General features: G+C 44.7%; 1 protein-coding gene across 1 annotated transcript; it reads left to right on the top strand.

Moving 5' to 3' along the window:
* The first annotated feature begins 13,695 nt into the window (after positions 1 to 13,695).
* On the top strand, positions 13,696 to 16,930 carry LOC109753460 (proteasome subunit alpha type-6). Its single transcript, XM_020312358.4, has 9 exons — positions 13,696 to 13,986; positions 14,104 to 14,198; positions 14,348 to 14,429; positions 15,708 to 15,804; positions 15,889 to 15,947; positions 16,057 to 16,139; positions 16,253 to 16,348; positions 16,492 to 16,551; positions 16,636 to 16,930. Exons 1-9 carry the CDS (start codon positions 13,911 to 13,913, stop codon positions 16,726 to 16,728), a joined length of 741 nt encoding a protein of 246 aa, XP_020167947.1. The 5' UTR covers positions 13,696 to 13,910; the 3' UTR covers positions 16,729 to 16,930.
* Positions 16,931 to 17,167: the final 237 nt, after the last annotated feature.

Genomic DNA, 17,167 nt, shown 5'->3' with positions numbered 1-17,167 from the left:
GTATCACCGAAGAGTTCTTCTGATGCGGCGCAGTATTACCAGGCGCGAGATGGGTATGCAACGGAGAAGCTTTTTTGGTCGCAGTTTGGCGCATCAAAGCGCCCTCTGTTGCTCAATGAACAGATGTCCCAATGGGCCGAACTTCATAGGATATCCGGCGCTGCCATGAAGGATGTCATAATCTGGTTGTGGCCAACTGAGCCTATTCCGGATAGCTACTTCGGTTTGGTACAAAGACTTGTTGATGCGGTGCCGCGAATCGATGCTGTGAAGCGGTCAGCGTGCATTGAAGGTGCACGGATGGCCTTTGCCCGAGTCAAGACATTCTGGGGAAAGATGAAGGCCATCAATGTCGCGGCTAAGAGTCCACCCAAGGGCAAGGACCGTCCTGAACCGGAGCATTATTTTGAAGACGTTCTAGAGGCCGCCCGCTTAATAGAGGGTCAATGCTCGAAAGACATAGTGTTCGAGTAAGGTGTGTGATAATTGTAAAAGACAACTTTATAGTTAATCTATTTTAATGTTTTGCTCAAAAGCTTGTATTCCTCCTGTGCGGCCGTTTTAATATAATCTGAAAGTTTTCCAGTCGTCGGCTTCAGCCCCCTCGTAGGAAGTGCGGGGGTGTTCGGAAAAGCATTTAATCACTCTTTATCCAACGTCTTGGTCCATAAAGGAGGTGATAATGCAGCGAACCAGGCAATCGGACTATAGGGCGTTAACACTTTCACTTAGCCATAGGAGTTCTATGGTGGGACTACGACATAGCCCCTGGTATGTATGCGGCATATGGTGCCTTACATATTTGATCTGAAAAAGATCCTTCGTGTGACACGGAGAATCGCTAAAGATTCCAATAAGTCGTCAAGTGGTTGACCAGCTCTCGCCGCATCATGACAGTCAGTTTTCGGCTTTCTCTACTGAGGTACTTGACCAGATGATCCGGAAGCACAATCGCAGTAGTTCTCCCTTTACTACCCTAGCCGATAGAGCGGAACGTAGGGTAGCAAGCACAGGAGCCGGGCAACCCAACTATTGACCCAAGACAATGATTCGGAGCTGATGCATATAAGGACAAACTTGCGACTCCGAAGTACGCTATAGAGTTGTTCGGGCTTTTGCTGGCAACTCATTTGTTCCCATACCGAGCCCCTGGCAGGTTATGCCAAGGTATGTTTCTGAAACAACCATGGTAGCCGTATTTAGTGGCGAAACAACACGGATGATTAATTCGGATATTGTTTACTGGGAGCTGAGCGATATGCCAATGATTATTTATTATATATATAAAAGCCATCCTCCCGGCTATTTGACATGCTCGGGGTTGGAGGCGGAGGAACAGGCATAGTACAGGCTCAAAATAGAGAGTGCGGTCTACAAAAAGTTATTTTGGACCTCCTGTCGCACGTCTGCGCCGCCAGTCCTCGGCGGGGGGAATCCTTGATGGAAATAGGCCCTCAGGTGAATGTACGGGTCCGAACTCCGATAGAGCCAGTTTCAGGTGGCTGTCCTGTTCGTCACCTGTTTTTAAGGGATAGTGAAGGAAGAAATAAAAAGAAAATGGATAAAAAATGTTACGGGGATGCTTGCAGGCTTGTCCGTAGTGTGCCTCCGCCAATGCCCATGGTATCTTGAGTGCGTAGTGATGTATGCGCGGCACAAATGTTGCGGGTGTACAAGGTGGGCGGCGGAAGCTGGACTGCTATTTTCGCTCCGGGAGTAGTTGATCCTCGGGTGGAAATTGCTTCTGACCCCCGGTATTTCGTTGGTGAACCTCTCCGTCGTCCGTGCCGCCTGGCGGCCTCCTCCCCTTGCTTTCGGCGCTGAGCTTGCCGGCCTGCTTAAAAACCCAGCAGTTGATGTTAGTATGATTAGCTAGTTTGTCGGGGTGGCCGTGAATCTGGCAGGGTCGGTCCAATATCCTGTCTAGGTTGGATGGTTCGTCTCGTTTCGCCTTGAATGGCTTCTTCTGTTGACCGGGCTTGGGATTGCTTAATCCGGCATTGACCGCTGTGTCGCGTGATCTTTCATTATCATTGCGACTGTTGTATTTGCTTCGTCGTGGCTTGCCGTTGCCGTCTCGGATTTCGGAAGTGCCCGGGTCGCCGGCGCTGTTGCTTCTACGAGCGAGCCAACTGTCTTCTCCCGCGCAAAAGCAGGTCATCAGAGCAGTGAGGGATGTCATGGATTTAGGTCCTTGTTGACCGAGGTGGCGTGCAAGCCATTCATCCCGGACACTGTGTCTGAAAGCCGCAAGGGCTTCCGCGTCCGGACAATCGACGATTTGGTTCTTTTTGACTAAGAACCGAGTCCAGAGCTTCCTGGCTGACTCTTCGGGCTGCTGGACAATGTGACTTAGGTCATCGGCATCCGGTGGCCGGACATATGTTCCTCGGAAGTTGTCGAGGAAGGCCTCCTCCAAGTCCTCCCAGCTGCCTATGGAATTTTCAGGCAGGCTGTTTAACCAGTGCCGAGCTGGCCCTTTTAGCTTTAGTGGGAGGTATTTAATGGCGTGGAGGTCGTCCCCACGGGCCATATTGCTACCTCTTGAGCACTGCGTTGGTTTTCCCTTGAAGAGGAAATGGTGATGCAGTAAAGTAGCGTAAGTATTTCCCTCAGTTTTTGAGAACCAAGGTATCAATCCAGTAGGAGACCACGCTCAAGTCCCGCGCACCTACACAAACAAATAAGAACCTCGCAACCAACGCAATAAAAGGGGTTGTCAATCCCTTCACGGTCACTTACGAGAGTGAGATCTGATAGATATGATAAGATAATATTTTTGGTATTTTTATGATAAAGAGAAATAAAGATGCAAAGTAAAATAAAAGGCAATAGAAATAGCTAAGTGTTGGAAAATTAATATGATGGAGAAATAGCTAAGTGTTGGAAGATTAATATGATGGAGAATAGACCCGGGGGGCATAGGTTTCACTAGTGGCTTCTCTCAAGAGCATAAGTATTATGGTGGGTGAACAAATTACTGTCGAGCAATTGATAGAATTGAGCATAGTTATGAGAATATCTAGGTATGGTCATGTATATAGGCATCACGTCCGTGACAAGTAGACCGACTCCTGCCTGCATCTACTACTATTACTCCACACATCGACCGCTATCCAGCATGCATCTAGAGTATTAAGTTCAAAAGAACAGAGTAACGCTTTAAGCAAGATGACATGATGTAGAGGGATAAACTCATGCAATATGATATAAACCCCATCTTGTTATCCTCGATGGCAACAATACAATACGTGCCTTGCTGCCCCTGCTGTCATTGGGAAAGGACACCGCAAGATTGAACCCAAAGCTAAGCACTTCTCCCATTTCAAGAAAGATCAATCTAGTAGGCCAAACCAAACTGATAATTCGAAGAGACTTGCAAAGATAACCAATCATACATAAAAGAATTCAGAGAAGATTCAAATATTGTTCATAGATAAACTTGATCATAAACCCACAATTCATCGGTCCCGACAAACACACCGCAAAAGAAGATTACATCCAATAGATCTCCAAGAAGATCGAGGAGAACTTTGTATTGAGATCCAAAGAGAGAGAAGAAGCCATCTAGCTAATAACTATGGACCCGAAGGTCTGAGGTAAACTACTCACACATCATCGGAGAGGCTATGGTGTTGATGTAGAAGCCCTCCGTGATCAATGCCCCCTCCGGCAGGACGCCGGAAAAGGCCCCAAGATGGGATCTCACGGGTACAGAAGGTTGCGGCGGTGGAATTAGGTTTTCGTGGATGCCTCTGATGGTTTGGGGGTACGTAGGTATATATAGGAGGAAGAAGTACGTCGGTGGAGCAACGTGGGCCCCACAAGGGTGGAGGGCGCGCCTGGGGGGGGGGGGGTAGGCGCGCCCCCTGCCTCGTGCTCTCCACGTTGATTGCTTGACGTGGACTCCAAGTCCTTTGGATCACGTTTGTTCCAAAAATCACGTTCCCGAAGGTTTCATTCCGTTTGGACTCCGTTTGATATTCTTTTTCTGCGAAACACTGAAATAGGCAAAAAAAAACAGCAATTTGGGCTGGGCCTCCGGTTAATAGGTTAGTCCCAAAAATAATATAAAAGTATATAATAAAGCCCATTAAACATCCAAAACAGAATATAATATAGCATGGAACAATCAAAAATTATAGATACGTTGGAGACGTATCAAGCATCCCCAAGCTTAATTCCTGCTCGTCCTCGAGTAGGTAAATGATAAAAACAGAATTTTTGATGTGGAATGCTACTTGGCATAATTTTCAATGTAATTCTCTTAATTGTGGTATGAATGTTCAGATCCGAAAGATTCAAGACAAAAGTTTAATATTGACTTAAAAAGTAATAATACTTCAAGCATACTTAACTAAGCAATTATGTATTCTCAAAATAACATGGCCAAAGAAAGTTATCCCTACAAAATCATATAGTCTAGCTATGCTCTATCTTCATCACACAAAGTATTTAATAATGCACAACCCCGATGACAAGCCAAGCAATTGTTTCATACTTTTGGTGTTCTCAAACTTTTCAATCTTCACGCAATACATGAGCGTGAGCCATGGACATAGCACTATATGTGGAATAGAATGGTGGTTGTGGAGAAGACAAAAAAAGGAGAAGATAGTCTCACATCAACTAGGCGTATCAACGGGCTATGGAGATACCCATCAATAGATATCAATGTGAGTGAGTAGGGATTGCCATGCAACGGATGCACTAGAGCTATAAGTATATGAAAGCTCAACAAAAGAAACTAAGTGGGTGTGCATCCAACTCGCTTGCTCACGAAGACCTAGGGCATTTTGAGGAAGCCCATCATTGGAATATACAAGCCAAGTTCTATAATGAAAATTTCCCATTAGTATATGAAAGTGACATCATAGGAGACTCTCTATCATGAAGATCATGGTGCTACTTTGAAGCACAAGTGTGGTAAAAGGATAGTAGCATTGTCCCTTCTCTCTTTTTCTCTCATTTTTTTTGTTTGGGCCTTCTCTCTTTTTTTCTTTTCTTTGGCCTCTTTTTTTTAGTCCGGAATCTCATCCCGGCTTATGGGGGAATCATAGTCTCCATCATCCTTTCCTTACCTGGGACAATGCTCTAATAATGATGATCATCACACTTTTATTACTTACAACTCAAAAATTACAACTCAATACTTAGAACAAGATATGACTCTATGTGGATGCCTCCGGCGGTGTACCGGCATATGCAATGAATCAAGAGTGACATGTATGAAAGAATTATGAACGGTGGCTTTGCCACAAATACGATGTCAACTACATGATCATGCAAATCAATATGACAATGATGAAGCGTGTCATAGTAAACGGAACGGTGGTAAGTTGCATGGCAATATATCTCGGAATGGCTATGGAAATGCCATGATAGGTAGGTATGGTGGCTGTTTTGAGGAAGGTATATGGTGGGTGTATGATATCGGCGAAAAGTGCGTGGTATTAGAGAGGCTAGCAATTGTGGAAGGATGAGAGTGCGTATAATCCATGGACTCAACATTAGTCATAAAGAACTCATATACTTGTTGCAAAAATCTACAAGTTATCACAGCAAAGTATTACGCGCATGCTCCTAGGGGGATAGATTGGTAGGAAAAGACCATCGCTCATCCCCGACCGCCACTCATAAGGAAGACAATCAATAAATAAATCATGCTCCGACTTCATCACATAACGGTTCACCATACGTGCATGCTACGGGAATCTCAAACTTTAACACAAGTATTTCTCAAATTCACAACTACTCAACTAGCATGACTCTAATATTACCATCTTCATATCTCAAAACAATTATCAAGTATCAAACTTCTCATAGTATTCAACACACTCATAAGAATTTTTTTACTAATCTTGGATGCCTATCATAATTAAAGCAAATTACCACGCTGTTTTGTATGACTCTCAAAATGATATAAGTGAAGTATGAGAGAACAATAGTTTCTATAAAACAAATCCACCACCGTGCTCTAAAAGATATAAGTGAAGCACTAGAGCAAAAACTATATAGCTCAAAAGATATAAGTGAAGCACATAGAGTATTCTAACAAATTCTGAATCATGTGTGTCTCTCTCAAAAGGTGTGTACAGCAAGGATGATTGTGGTAAACTAACAAACAAAGACTCAAATAATACAAGACGCTCCAAGCAAAACACATATCATGTGGTGAATAGAAATATAGCTCCAAGTAAAGTTACCAATGGATGAGGACGAAAGAGGGGATGCCTTCCCGGGCATCCCCAAGCTTTGGCTTTTAGGTGTCCTTAGATTATCTTGGGGTGCCATGGGCATCCCCAAGCTTAGGCTCTTGCTACTCCTTGTTCCATACTCCATCAAATCTTTTACCTAAAACTTGAAAACTTCACAACACAAAACTTAACAGAAAATCTCGTGAGCTCCGTTAGCGAAAGAAAACAAAATACCACTTCAAAGTACTGTATTGAACTCATTCGTTATTTATATTGGTGTTAAACCTACTGTATTCCAACTTCTCTATGGTTTATAAGCTCTTTTACTAGCCATAGATTCATCAAAATAAGCAAACAACACACAAAAACAGAATCTGTGAAAAACAGAACAGTCTGTAGTAATCATATTTGTTCGAAAACTTCTGGAACTCCAAAACTCGTGAAAAACTAGGACAACCAGGAAAATTTACGTACTGATCTACTGCAAAAAGAATCGGTAATTTATCACGCTCTGATGAGTTTAAACAATTATATTCATGAGCGCAAAGTTTCTGTCTTTTTCAGCAAGATCAAATAACTATCATCCAAGAAGATCCTATTGGTTTAACTTGGCACAAACACTAATTAAAACATAAAAACAAATCTAACCAGAGGCTAGATCCAATATTTATTCCTAAACATAAGCAAAAAGCAAAAAACTAAAATAAAATTGGGTTGCCTCCCAACAAGCGCTATCGTTTAACGCCCCTAGCTAGGCCTAAAAGCAAGGATAGATCTAGGTATTGCCATCTTTAGTGGGAAATTCTTCAATAAGACACCTATAACCCTTAGGAGTTTCTTTCTTTTCATTAATTATCAAACTTCTAGGCACGAAATCGAAAAAATCATTTGTAGCAAATGGTTCCTTTATGATAGCAAAAAGATTGGGATGAACACTTATTGATTTGAGATCCGCAGTTTCCTTACTAGAGGATTCACCCTTATTTTTAGGAACATACATAAGCTTGGAAATTTTGGTAGGAGGATTTGAAGTGTTCTTTACGGAAGAAAAGGCGGTCCCCAAGTTGGTAATGATACCCTCATGCTTATCGATTCTAGTGGAATCTTGATTTATTCTTTCATTAACCATGGGTTCCTTTTCTTTAATTTTTTTCAAAATGACTCCTACCTTAGATCCATATTGGGTAATTTAGTTGTGGATCTTTTTATACAAATTTTCAATTAACTCTATGGTGGCAACTTTATTTTCAATAATTTCAAGCCTTTGCATCACATGCTCCAAAGTTAACATAGTTCCATTAACCAAAAGAGGTGGTGGACCAAACAAATCTATCATTGCATTATAAGAATGAAAAGTATGGCTACCCAAGAAATTTCCTCCGGTAATGGTATCAAGAATGAATCTATTCCAAGGAGTGATGCCTACATAAAAATTGCGAAGAAGAACGGAAGTAGATTGCTTCCTAGTAGATCTATTTTGCGCATTGCAAATTCTGTACCAAGCATCTTTTAGATTTTCTCCCTCCCTTTGTTTAAAATTAAGAACTTCATTCCCGGGAGATAAAGGACTAGCCATAACGACAAAGCAAATGGTAAAAAGGGGAACGGAAAAGAGAGGGCGAATAAAACGGCAAGGGTGAAGTGGGGGAGAGGAAAACGAGAGGCAAATGGCAAATAATGTAATGCGAGGGATAAGAGTTTGTGATGGGTACTTGGTATGTCTTGACTTTTGCGTAGACTCCCCGGCAACGATGCCAGAAATCCTTCTTGCTACCTCTTAAGCACTGCGTTGGTTTTCCCTTGAAGAGGAAATGGTGATGCAGTAAAGTAGCGTAAGTATTTCCCTCAGTTTTTGAGAACCAAGGTATCAATCCAGTAGGAAACCACGCTCAAGTCCCGCGCACCTACACAAACAAATAAGAACCTCGCAACCAACGCAATAAAAGGGGTTGTCAATCCCTTCACGGTCACTTACGAGAGTGAGATCTGATAGATATGATAAGATAATATTTTTGGTATTTTTATGATAAAGAGAAATAAAGATGCAAAGTAAAATAAAAGGCAATAGAAATAGCTAAGTGTTGGAAGATTAATATGATGGAGAATAGACCCGGGGCCATAGGTTTCACTAGTGGCTTCTCTCAAGAGCATAAGTATTACGGTGGGTGAACAAATTACTGTCGAGCAATTCATAGAATTGAGCATAGTTATGAGAATATCTAGGTATGATCATGTATATAGGCATCACGTCCATGACAAGTAGACCGACTCCTTCCTGCATCTACTACTATTACTCCACACATCGACCGCTATCCAGCATGCATCTAAAGTATTAAGTTCATAAGAACAGAGTAATGCTTTAAGCAAGATGACATGATGTAGAGGGATAAACTCATGCAATATGATATAAACCCCATCTTGTTATCCTCGATGGCAACAATACAATACGTGCCTTGCTGCCCTTGCTGTCACTGGAAAGGACACCGCAAGATTGAACCCAAAGCTAAGCACTTCTCCCATTGCAAGAAAGATCAATCTAGTAGGCCAAACCAAACTGATAATTCGAAGAGACTTGCAAAGATAACCAATCATACATAAAAGAATTCAGAGAAGATTCAAATATTCTTCATAGATAAACTTGATCATAAACCCACAATTCATCGGTCTCGACAAACACACCGCAAAAGAAGATTACATCCAATAGATCTCCAAGAAGATCGAGGAGAACTTTGTATTGAGATCCAAAGAGAGAGAAGAAGCCATCTAGCTAATAACTATGGACCCGAAGGTCTGAGGTAAACTACTCACACATCATCGGAGAGGCTATGGTGTTGATGTAGAAGCCCTCCGTGATCAATGCCCCCTCCGGCAGGACGCCGGAAAAGGCCCCAAGATGGGATCTCATGGGTACAGAAGGTTGCGGCGGTGGAATTAGGTTTTCGTGGATGCGTCTGATGGTTTGGGGGTACGTAGGTATATATAGGAGGAAGAAGTACGTCGGTGGAGCAACGTGGGCCCCATGAGGGTGGAGGGCGCGCCTGGGGGGGGGGGGGGTAGGCGCGCCCTCTGCCTCGTGCTCTCCATGTTGATTGCTTGACGTGGACTCCAAGTCCTCTGGATCACGTTTGTTCCGAAAATCACGTTCCCGAAGGTTTCATTCCGTTTGGACTCCGTTTGATATTCTTTTTCTGCGAAACACTGAAATAGGCAAAAAACAGCAATTTGGGCTGGGCCTCCGGTTAATAGGTTAGTCCCAAAAATAATATAAAAGTGTATAATAAAGCCCATTAAACATCCAAACAGAATATAATATAGCATGAAACAATCAAAAATTATAGATACGTTGGAGACGTATCAAATATGGATGTGGAGGATAAAATCTTCTATCCATACCACGGGATCGGTTGTTCCGTCGTATGATTTAATATTGACGGGTTTGAATCCTTCAGGGAATTCATGATCCATTACTTCATCGGTGAAGCAAAGCGGGTGTGCGGCGCCTCTATGTTGGGCCACACTGCGACGTAACTCCGAAGGAGTCCATTTGCGGTTTTCGTCTCGGGCGTGGCTAGGTTTGTTACGTCCGAATAGGTAGCTGTCGTCGCGTGTCGAGGCATGCCTTCGCGATCCGTAGATCGGTCTTGCGTGTCCTGCTCTACTGTCCAAGTCCCGCTGCAGGTTGTCTGGACAATCGTGAGCTGCGGTATTCTTGCCTTTACGGTGGGGTGGGGCGGTCTGGTGTTCAGCTTGAGTTGCCTCTTTATCCGGACAGAGTTGTCGGCGACCTGCTGCATTGTGTGATGATGGTACGGGCTCCAACGCCTCGTCATCGAACTGATGTAGCAATCTATGCTTCGGGTAGCTTTTGGCCAGGCCACTAAGGCCGTATTCTTCGGCGACCAGGACTTGTGTCCATCTATCGTTGAGTAGGTCTTGGTCAGCTTGAAGCTGCTGCTGCTTCTTTTTCAGGCTCTTTGTCGTAGCTATGAGCCTGCGCTTGAAGCGCTCCTGCTCGAGGGGCTCTTCGGGTACGATGAAGTCTTCGTCGCTGAGGCTTACCTCATCTTCGGAGAGCGGAAGGTAGTTGTCTTCCTCCGAATTGTCGCTGGGCAGGGCCTGTTCATCGGGGCTGGCTTGCCCGTTTTCTTGTTCCTTCTGTTCGGATCTTGCTCGAACAGGGTCTTCATTGTTTTCGGCGCCGTCCGAAGTACTAGTTTCTCCGGTGCCATCGTTGTGCGCTTTTTTAAGTGTGTCAACTATGTACACGTCGTACGAACTAGTGGTCGTCCCGCGTCTGGTGCCTGGCGGGTTTTGGCCTTGTTCCTTGCCGGCATCGTCGTTGATACCGTCAATGTCTTCGGAGCCATAATCAAGCACGTCGGTTAAGTCATCGACAGTGGCTATGAAGTGGGTGGCGGGTGGGAAGCAAAATTCTCCATCCTCAGCCCTTAGTTCGAACCGGACATAGTTCGGCTGTGAGTCCTCTGCCAAGGACATGTTCTTTAAAGAGTTTAGCACATTACCCAAAGGTGAGTGCTGGAAGATGTCTGCGGCGCTGAATTCGAAAATCGATAACCGATCCAGCTCGATGTCCGCAGGCGTACATGATCCAGAACTTATAGCCAGAGACGAGCCCGGAGTTCCGTTGACGCAAATATTGCAGGGTGTTGAGTCTGTGTGCGGCTCCAACGCCGCGGACTCTGTGGCCTCGGATGGTGCAATCAGCCCCGAATCTAAGGCCGTAGCAGTTACAGGAACCATCTCCTGAATCTGGTCCGATGACAGATTTAAGTCATGTTCATCGGAGCGAGGGGGAGCGATTGCCGCGGTCTCAAAACCATTGAAGATCAAGTCTCCACGGATATCCGCAACGTAGTTCAGGCTTCCAAATCTGACCTGGTGGCCAGGGGCATAGCTATCGATCTGCTCCAGATGGCCAAGCGAGTTGGCCCGCAGTACGAAGCCGCCGAATACGAAAATTTGTCAGAGGAGGAAGGTTTCTCCTTGGACGGCGTCACTATCGACGATTGAAGGGGCCATCGAACCTTTCGTCGACGACACAGTGGAACTCTCAATGAAAGCACCAATGTCGGTGTCAAAACCGGCGGATCTCGGGTAGGGGGTCCCGAACTGTGCGTCTATGATCGATGGTAACATGAGACAGGGGACACGATGTTTACCCAGGTTCGGGCCCTCTCTATGGAGGTAATACCCTACTTCCTGCTTGATTGATCTTGATGAATATGAGTGTTACAAGAGTTGATCTACCACGAGATCGTAATGGCTAAACCCTAGAAGTCTAGCCTGTATGACTATGGTAATGAGTATATCCTTTCCGGACTACGCCCTCCGGTTTATATAGACACCGGAGGGATCTAGGGTTACATAGAGTCGGTTACATAAGAAGGAATCTTCATAGTTGGTCGCCTAGCTTGCCTTCCACGCCAAGGAGAGTCCTATCCGGACACGGGTATAGTCTTCGGTCTTCATGCCTTCACAGCCCATCAGTCCGGCCCATGGATAACGGGCCGGACGCCCGAGGACCCCTTAGTCCAGGACTCCCTCAGCTATCTTGTTTTATGCTATTTTACCTAAGAGAATATAGTAGGACCTAAGAGAATGTAGTAGGTCCTATGAGGTACAATATGTTTATTATGTGGTACAATGTGTTAAAGTTGATGATGAGGAGTAGTTGTGATTATGACTAGTGACCAACTTGCTATGTGATGTCTCATTGATGAAAACGATGATCATGAGGAGGTGTTATATGACAATGATGTATTATGATGATAAGTTGTTAATGATATGATGATGATGATGATGATATTTATTATATCATTGGGTGAAAGAACCGTGGACTAGTTTCAAGTGGATGGACATCCACTTGAAACTAATCCGCGGTTCTTTCACCCAGTGATGTAATAACTCATTATGATGTAAAAACAATCTCTAAATTGCTGTTGTATGAAAACTTGTATAAAGGTGTATGAATACAACATGAAATAAAAGTAAAATACGGAATAATAGTAGTAGCGCGGGCTGCGAGAAGCGCTACTAGTAATTACCAGTAGCGCTCTTTGATGAAAGCGCTACTACTAAGTTGACATAGCAGTAGCGTGGGTTAACACACGCTACTGCTAACCTTTTGCTGTAGCGGCTTACTAGTAGCGCGGTTCCCAGTGCTACTGCTAGGGTTTTCCCTAGTGTTTGGAGGGTGCTCAACAGTGCCATGATTACCTTGTAGCTGGGCATGCAAGACATAATCAGATGGACTGCGGCTGCCTTCGGCGAGTACTCCGCCCGATCCGCTTACACTATGTGATTCCCGCAAACAAATCAATGCAGCTACAAGACCATTCTCTGGAAAGCCTAGGCATCGGGGAAGACAAAAAATATTCTCTTGGCTGCTTCACCAGAATCGCCTATGGTGCAATGACATCGACGCAGCTGGATCAATGAATATTTCCGTCACTTCAGCATGAGAAATCTTGAATCTTTAGTTCATCTGTTTTAGAACTGCAACATGACCGTGTCCATCTGGAACCACACAACTCTCTGGTAAGGATGTAGTGTGTTGCGCCAGGACATCTGGGTTGCATCAAGCAACACCACTGACATAATATCAACCATCATCAAGCGAAACGATCACGATGTAGCAACATGAGGGATCAAATCGATGGTCATCCTAATTTGCTGGGAGATATGGCAGGAGATAAACAACAACGTTTATAGAGGAAATGTCCGCTCTATCACAAATGTGATTAGGGCTATCAGGTCAAATCTAGAGCATTGGTGCCTTGCGGGCGTCAAATGCATTGAGAGCCCACTCGGGGATTTGTTGTCAGATTATCCATTTAGCAGTCGGTCCAAGGGCTTCTTGCATGACCACTTGTTTCATGCTATTCTCCTAAACAAATGAATGCAGCCGAGATGCTGGATCTTTCGGCAAAAAAGTTGTGCCGCTAAGTCTTCTTTTTGCAAAAACAAGAAATGAAGGCTAAGAGCATCTCCAACAGCAGCCCTATTTTTTAGCGTATGACATATTTAGGACACGCGAGGGCAAAAATCGGCCTCCAGCCCAATCCTAAAAATCTCCCAAAAACTTTTTTGGGTAGCCAAAAAAGATGCTCATCATGCAGCAAATATAGGGCAGTCGGACGGCTGCCCAGAAATGCGAGGCTGCTTCCGAACGCCCGCCTGTGGCCGGAAACCCTCGAACCCCCCTCCCGGCGGGTAGCCGCACACCATGACCGGCTACTCCGACCCCGCCGCCGACCCCGATACGCTCGCCGCGGCTCTCGTCCTATTTTAGGCAGCTATTGGATCAGTTTTGCCCTATTTCATGCAAAAACATTTTGTGCCCTATTATAGGGCTGCTGTTGGAGACGGCGCTTGCTCGTGCCCAAAAAAAAGCGTTTTTATGCCCTTAATCTTTTTACTCTATCATGCTTTTTTTTTTCCCAAAAAATGCTCTGAATTCCACTTCCACTCCCCCTGTGCGAGACAGAGGTAGGGTCTGACTCGACCACAAGTCCCCGAACGGGCCGGCCCTTTCCCTTCTTCTTGCGGCAGAAGCCAGAGCCATAAGACGCAGCGGCGCCGTCTAGTCCCCCAGCCGAGGTCACACAAGCCCGCACCCGCCCACCAGAGACACAGAGCAGGCGACGCACCACCCAGGTCCAGCTCCGGCGAGATCTCCGGCGACCCTTCGAGATGAGCCGCGGATCGGGCGCGGGCTACGACCGCCACATCACCATCTTCTCCCCCGAGGGTCGCCTCTACCAAGTCGGTGCGTGCCTCCCCAAACCCTAGCTTTCCTCCCCCCTCCTTCCCCTAGTAGTAGATCTGTGGCGGCGCCTGGCCCTCGATTCGTGCGGCGTCTGATCCGTCCGCCTGGTGTGCGCAGAGTACGCGTTCAAGGCGGTCAAGTCGGCGGGGGTCACCTCGATCGGCGTCCGCGGCAAGGACTCCGTCTGCGTCGTCACCCAGAAGAAAGTCCCGGTGAGTCGTCGTCCGCCCACCGCTCGATCCCAGCTCTTGCGCCGCCGTTGCTCCGATGAACTTGCGAATTCGACCGCGCCCGATTTGTTTACTCTCGATACCTTAAAGGCTGATTTTTTTTTGTCCCTGCGATGTGGTTCTGGTTGCAGGACAAGTTGCTGGATGACACCAGCATCACGCACCTCTTCTCGATTACCAAGTACACCGGCTTGCTTGCCACTGGCCTCACAGGTTTGGTCACTGTGCTTTGTTTTAGTATATGCACTGTGTGATACTGATGTATTGTGACAGTAAACTGAATTCGTTTTAGATAACGGCGATGAATGGCTTGTTCTTTGCGAGCTGATGATGGATGTTTGCTTTTGTGTGTGTTAGCTTTGGTGGTTTGATTATCTCTAGTACTAGCATTTTTGATACTTTGGAAATAGACCACCATTATACTGTGACCGTCTGTGTTTTAACCGTGCTTTCTTTTAGTACCGATGTACTGTAAGTAAATTCAATTATAGTCTTGTACATAGCGATGATGGATGTGTTTTTCTTTGCGAATTGATGAGTGAGGTTTGCTTTTCTGCATGTTGGGCCTTGTGATTTGGTGATCTCGAATAGTATTTGCGAGTTAGCCAAAATGGACTCACCCCCAACTGTGGTTGTAGCTACTATATGAGCGCAGATAATGTGATGCTCTAGTGAAATTAAACTAAGCTTATGTAGGATTCTGTATTGGATTGTAGTAATCTGTGTTTTTGAGAGCTGATGGTCAAATGTGGGACCATTTTACATGTGTCATGATAGGCTGGCAACAGTTTTCATTCTTGCAGGATCTGGACATGTTTTACTCTTAAGAGATAATCCCAAATCTTCTTGATTTCTTGTGTAAAGAATGGGACTCAAGGTTATTTTCCAATGTCATATTGCTTGCTCTTGCCCAAAGGGCTAATTAATAACCAGAGAAACAGTGGAGGGCTTTGCTAGTTGTTTGTATTTTGGACGAGACACCTGGATAGTGTGTATATTAGTATGTCTACTCTGTTCTAACTTCTACCCTTCAAAAATCTGATATTTGTTTGACAGCCAATATTTTGGCATGCCAATACCTCCTTACCCACTGTAGTTCGTAATTGCCAATAGTGACCAACTCACGGGCAAGTAAAACCTTGACCAAAATTTTGGCTAGCTATATAGTTGGTCGGGTAAACTTGACCAATTAGCCATTGAACCACAGCTTCTTCTTTTGGACAATATAGGGAACCATAAGAAACCACACAATTAAATTTGTCCTCATCAAGTCGCAGTGTTGTAGCATCAGATTTCACCCACTGCCCCTTCTTTCCTTGTCAGTGTGATATATTAGGGTCCTTTCTTTCCTTGTTAGTGTGATATGATATGGGCCCTTTCTTTCCTTGCTAGTGTGATATGATTAGGGCTAAGGCCTTCAGATTACTGTATTTACTTACACTCATTCCTTCTGCTGTTCATTGATATTGGATATCCTTTTTTGTTTCCCAGCTGATGCGAGGTCCTTGGTCTCCCAAGCAAGAAATGAAGCAGCTGAGTTCCGTAAAAAATGGGGATATGAGATGCCTGTGGATGTATTAGCAAAATGGTATAACACATTATCCTTATTGAAGTTCCTTTTTAAGTTACCGAAGTGGCAGCAATAACACTGCATGTTTGATTAATATTTCAGGATAGCAGACAAAGCACAAATATACACGCAGCATGCGTACATGAGACCCCTTGGTGTTGGTTAGTACTATCACATTTACATCTGTTAGTACTATGATGTTGTAGTGTTGGACCAATTAGCTTAACGCCTATTGCCCACCATAATCGTTTTCTTTGGTGTGTTCTTCAGTTGCCATGGTCTTGGGTTACGATGAAGAGAAAAATGCTCAGCTCTTCAAGTGTGACCCCGCAGGTCACTTCTTTGGACACAAGGTATACAGTAATTTCTGTGCTGCACTATATTATTCCTCAATTCTACACCCAGCAAAATGCTTAACCTTTGTCTTGTTATGTGTAACAAACCACTGACAAGTTCTTTTTTTCAGGCAACTAGTGCCGGACTGAAGGAGCAGGAAGCAATAAATTTTCTGGAGAAGAAAATGAAGGATAGCCCGCAGTTCTCATATGACGAAACTGTTCAGGTAAATGCACATCTCTCGGGCAAACACAGGCTCTGAACTAGGGTGTTCTTATATTACTGAAGCTGATTCATTCCTAGCTCGAAGATATATTTTGTGTTCTTTGCTTTTGGTATTCTCCACTAATATTTATCATGTGCTCTCAGATTGCGATTTCTGCATTGCAATCTGTTCTGCAGGAAGATTTCAAGGCTACCGAGATCGAGGTAAATACACAAGTCCCCTTTTCCCAAGTTAAATTTTCTATTCTGCAATGCGTGGTGTTTATATCAATACCTTGTGATCGGCAGGTCGGTGTTGTGAGGAAAGAAGACCGTGTCTTCAGGTCACTCACGACAGAGGAGATTGATCAGCACCTAACAGCCATTAGTGAGCGCGACTGAGCCATGAGTCTCGAGCTGTCAATGAACCATAAACTGTTATTTTGTTTCATAGCCAGCCAAGAAACATTCAGTGAATCATTTCATGTGTAGCAAGAAGGACGGGCATCCACTCTGCCATGTATTAGTTGGATCATCCTTTGTGTGGTTGAATTTGCTACGGTTTAATTTGATGTTGCTGGCACTTGCATGTTTGTGCTGTTTTTATCGTCTTCTCCTGTCTCAGATTTTGTGGTGCCGCCATGCATTTTGAGGTTAAGTTTGAACTGTTATGGCAAGAAAAAGGCCACCCAATCGGCCCCAAACGCAGCCCAAATGTCAACCACCTTGCCGAGCATATATGTGGGACGGATATGGGGATGCACCTGCCTTCTCCGGTTTAGGTGAGGAAACATTAATGGTACCGCTCTGGCGTGTCGACCAAAGGAGCGGCTGTAGCTGC

Source organism: Aegilops tauschii, chromosome 4 (genome assembly GCF_002575655.3).
Source record: "Aegilops tauschii subsp. strangulata cultivar AL8/78 chromosome 4, Aet v6.0, whole genome shotgun sequence".
Lineage (NCBI taxonomy): Eukaryota > Viridiplantae > Streptophyta > Magnoliopsida > Poales > Poaceae > Aegilops > Aegilops tauschii.
The sequence above is the reverse complement of the archived record's forward strand: the minus strand, read 5'-3'. Positions and strand labels throughout refer to the sequence as shown.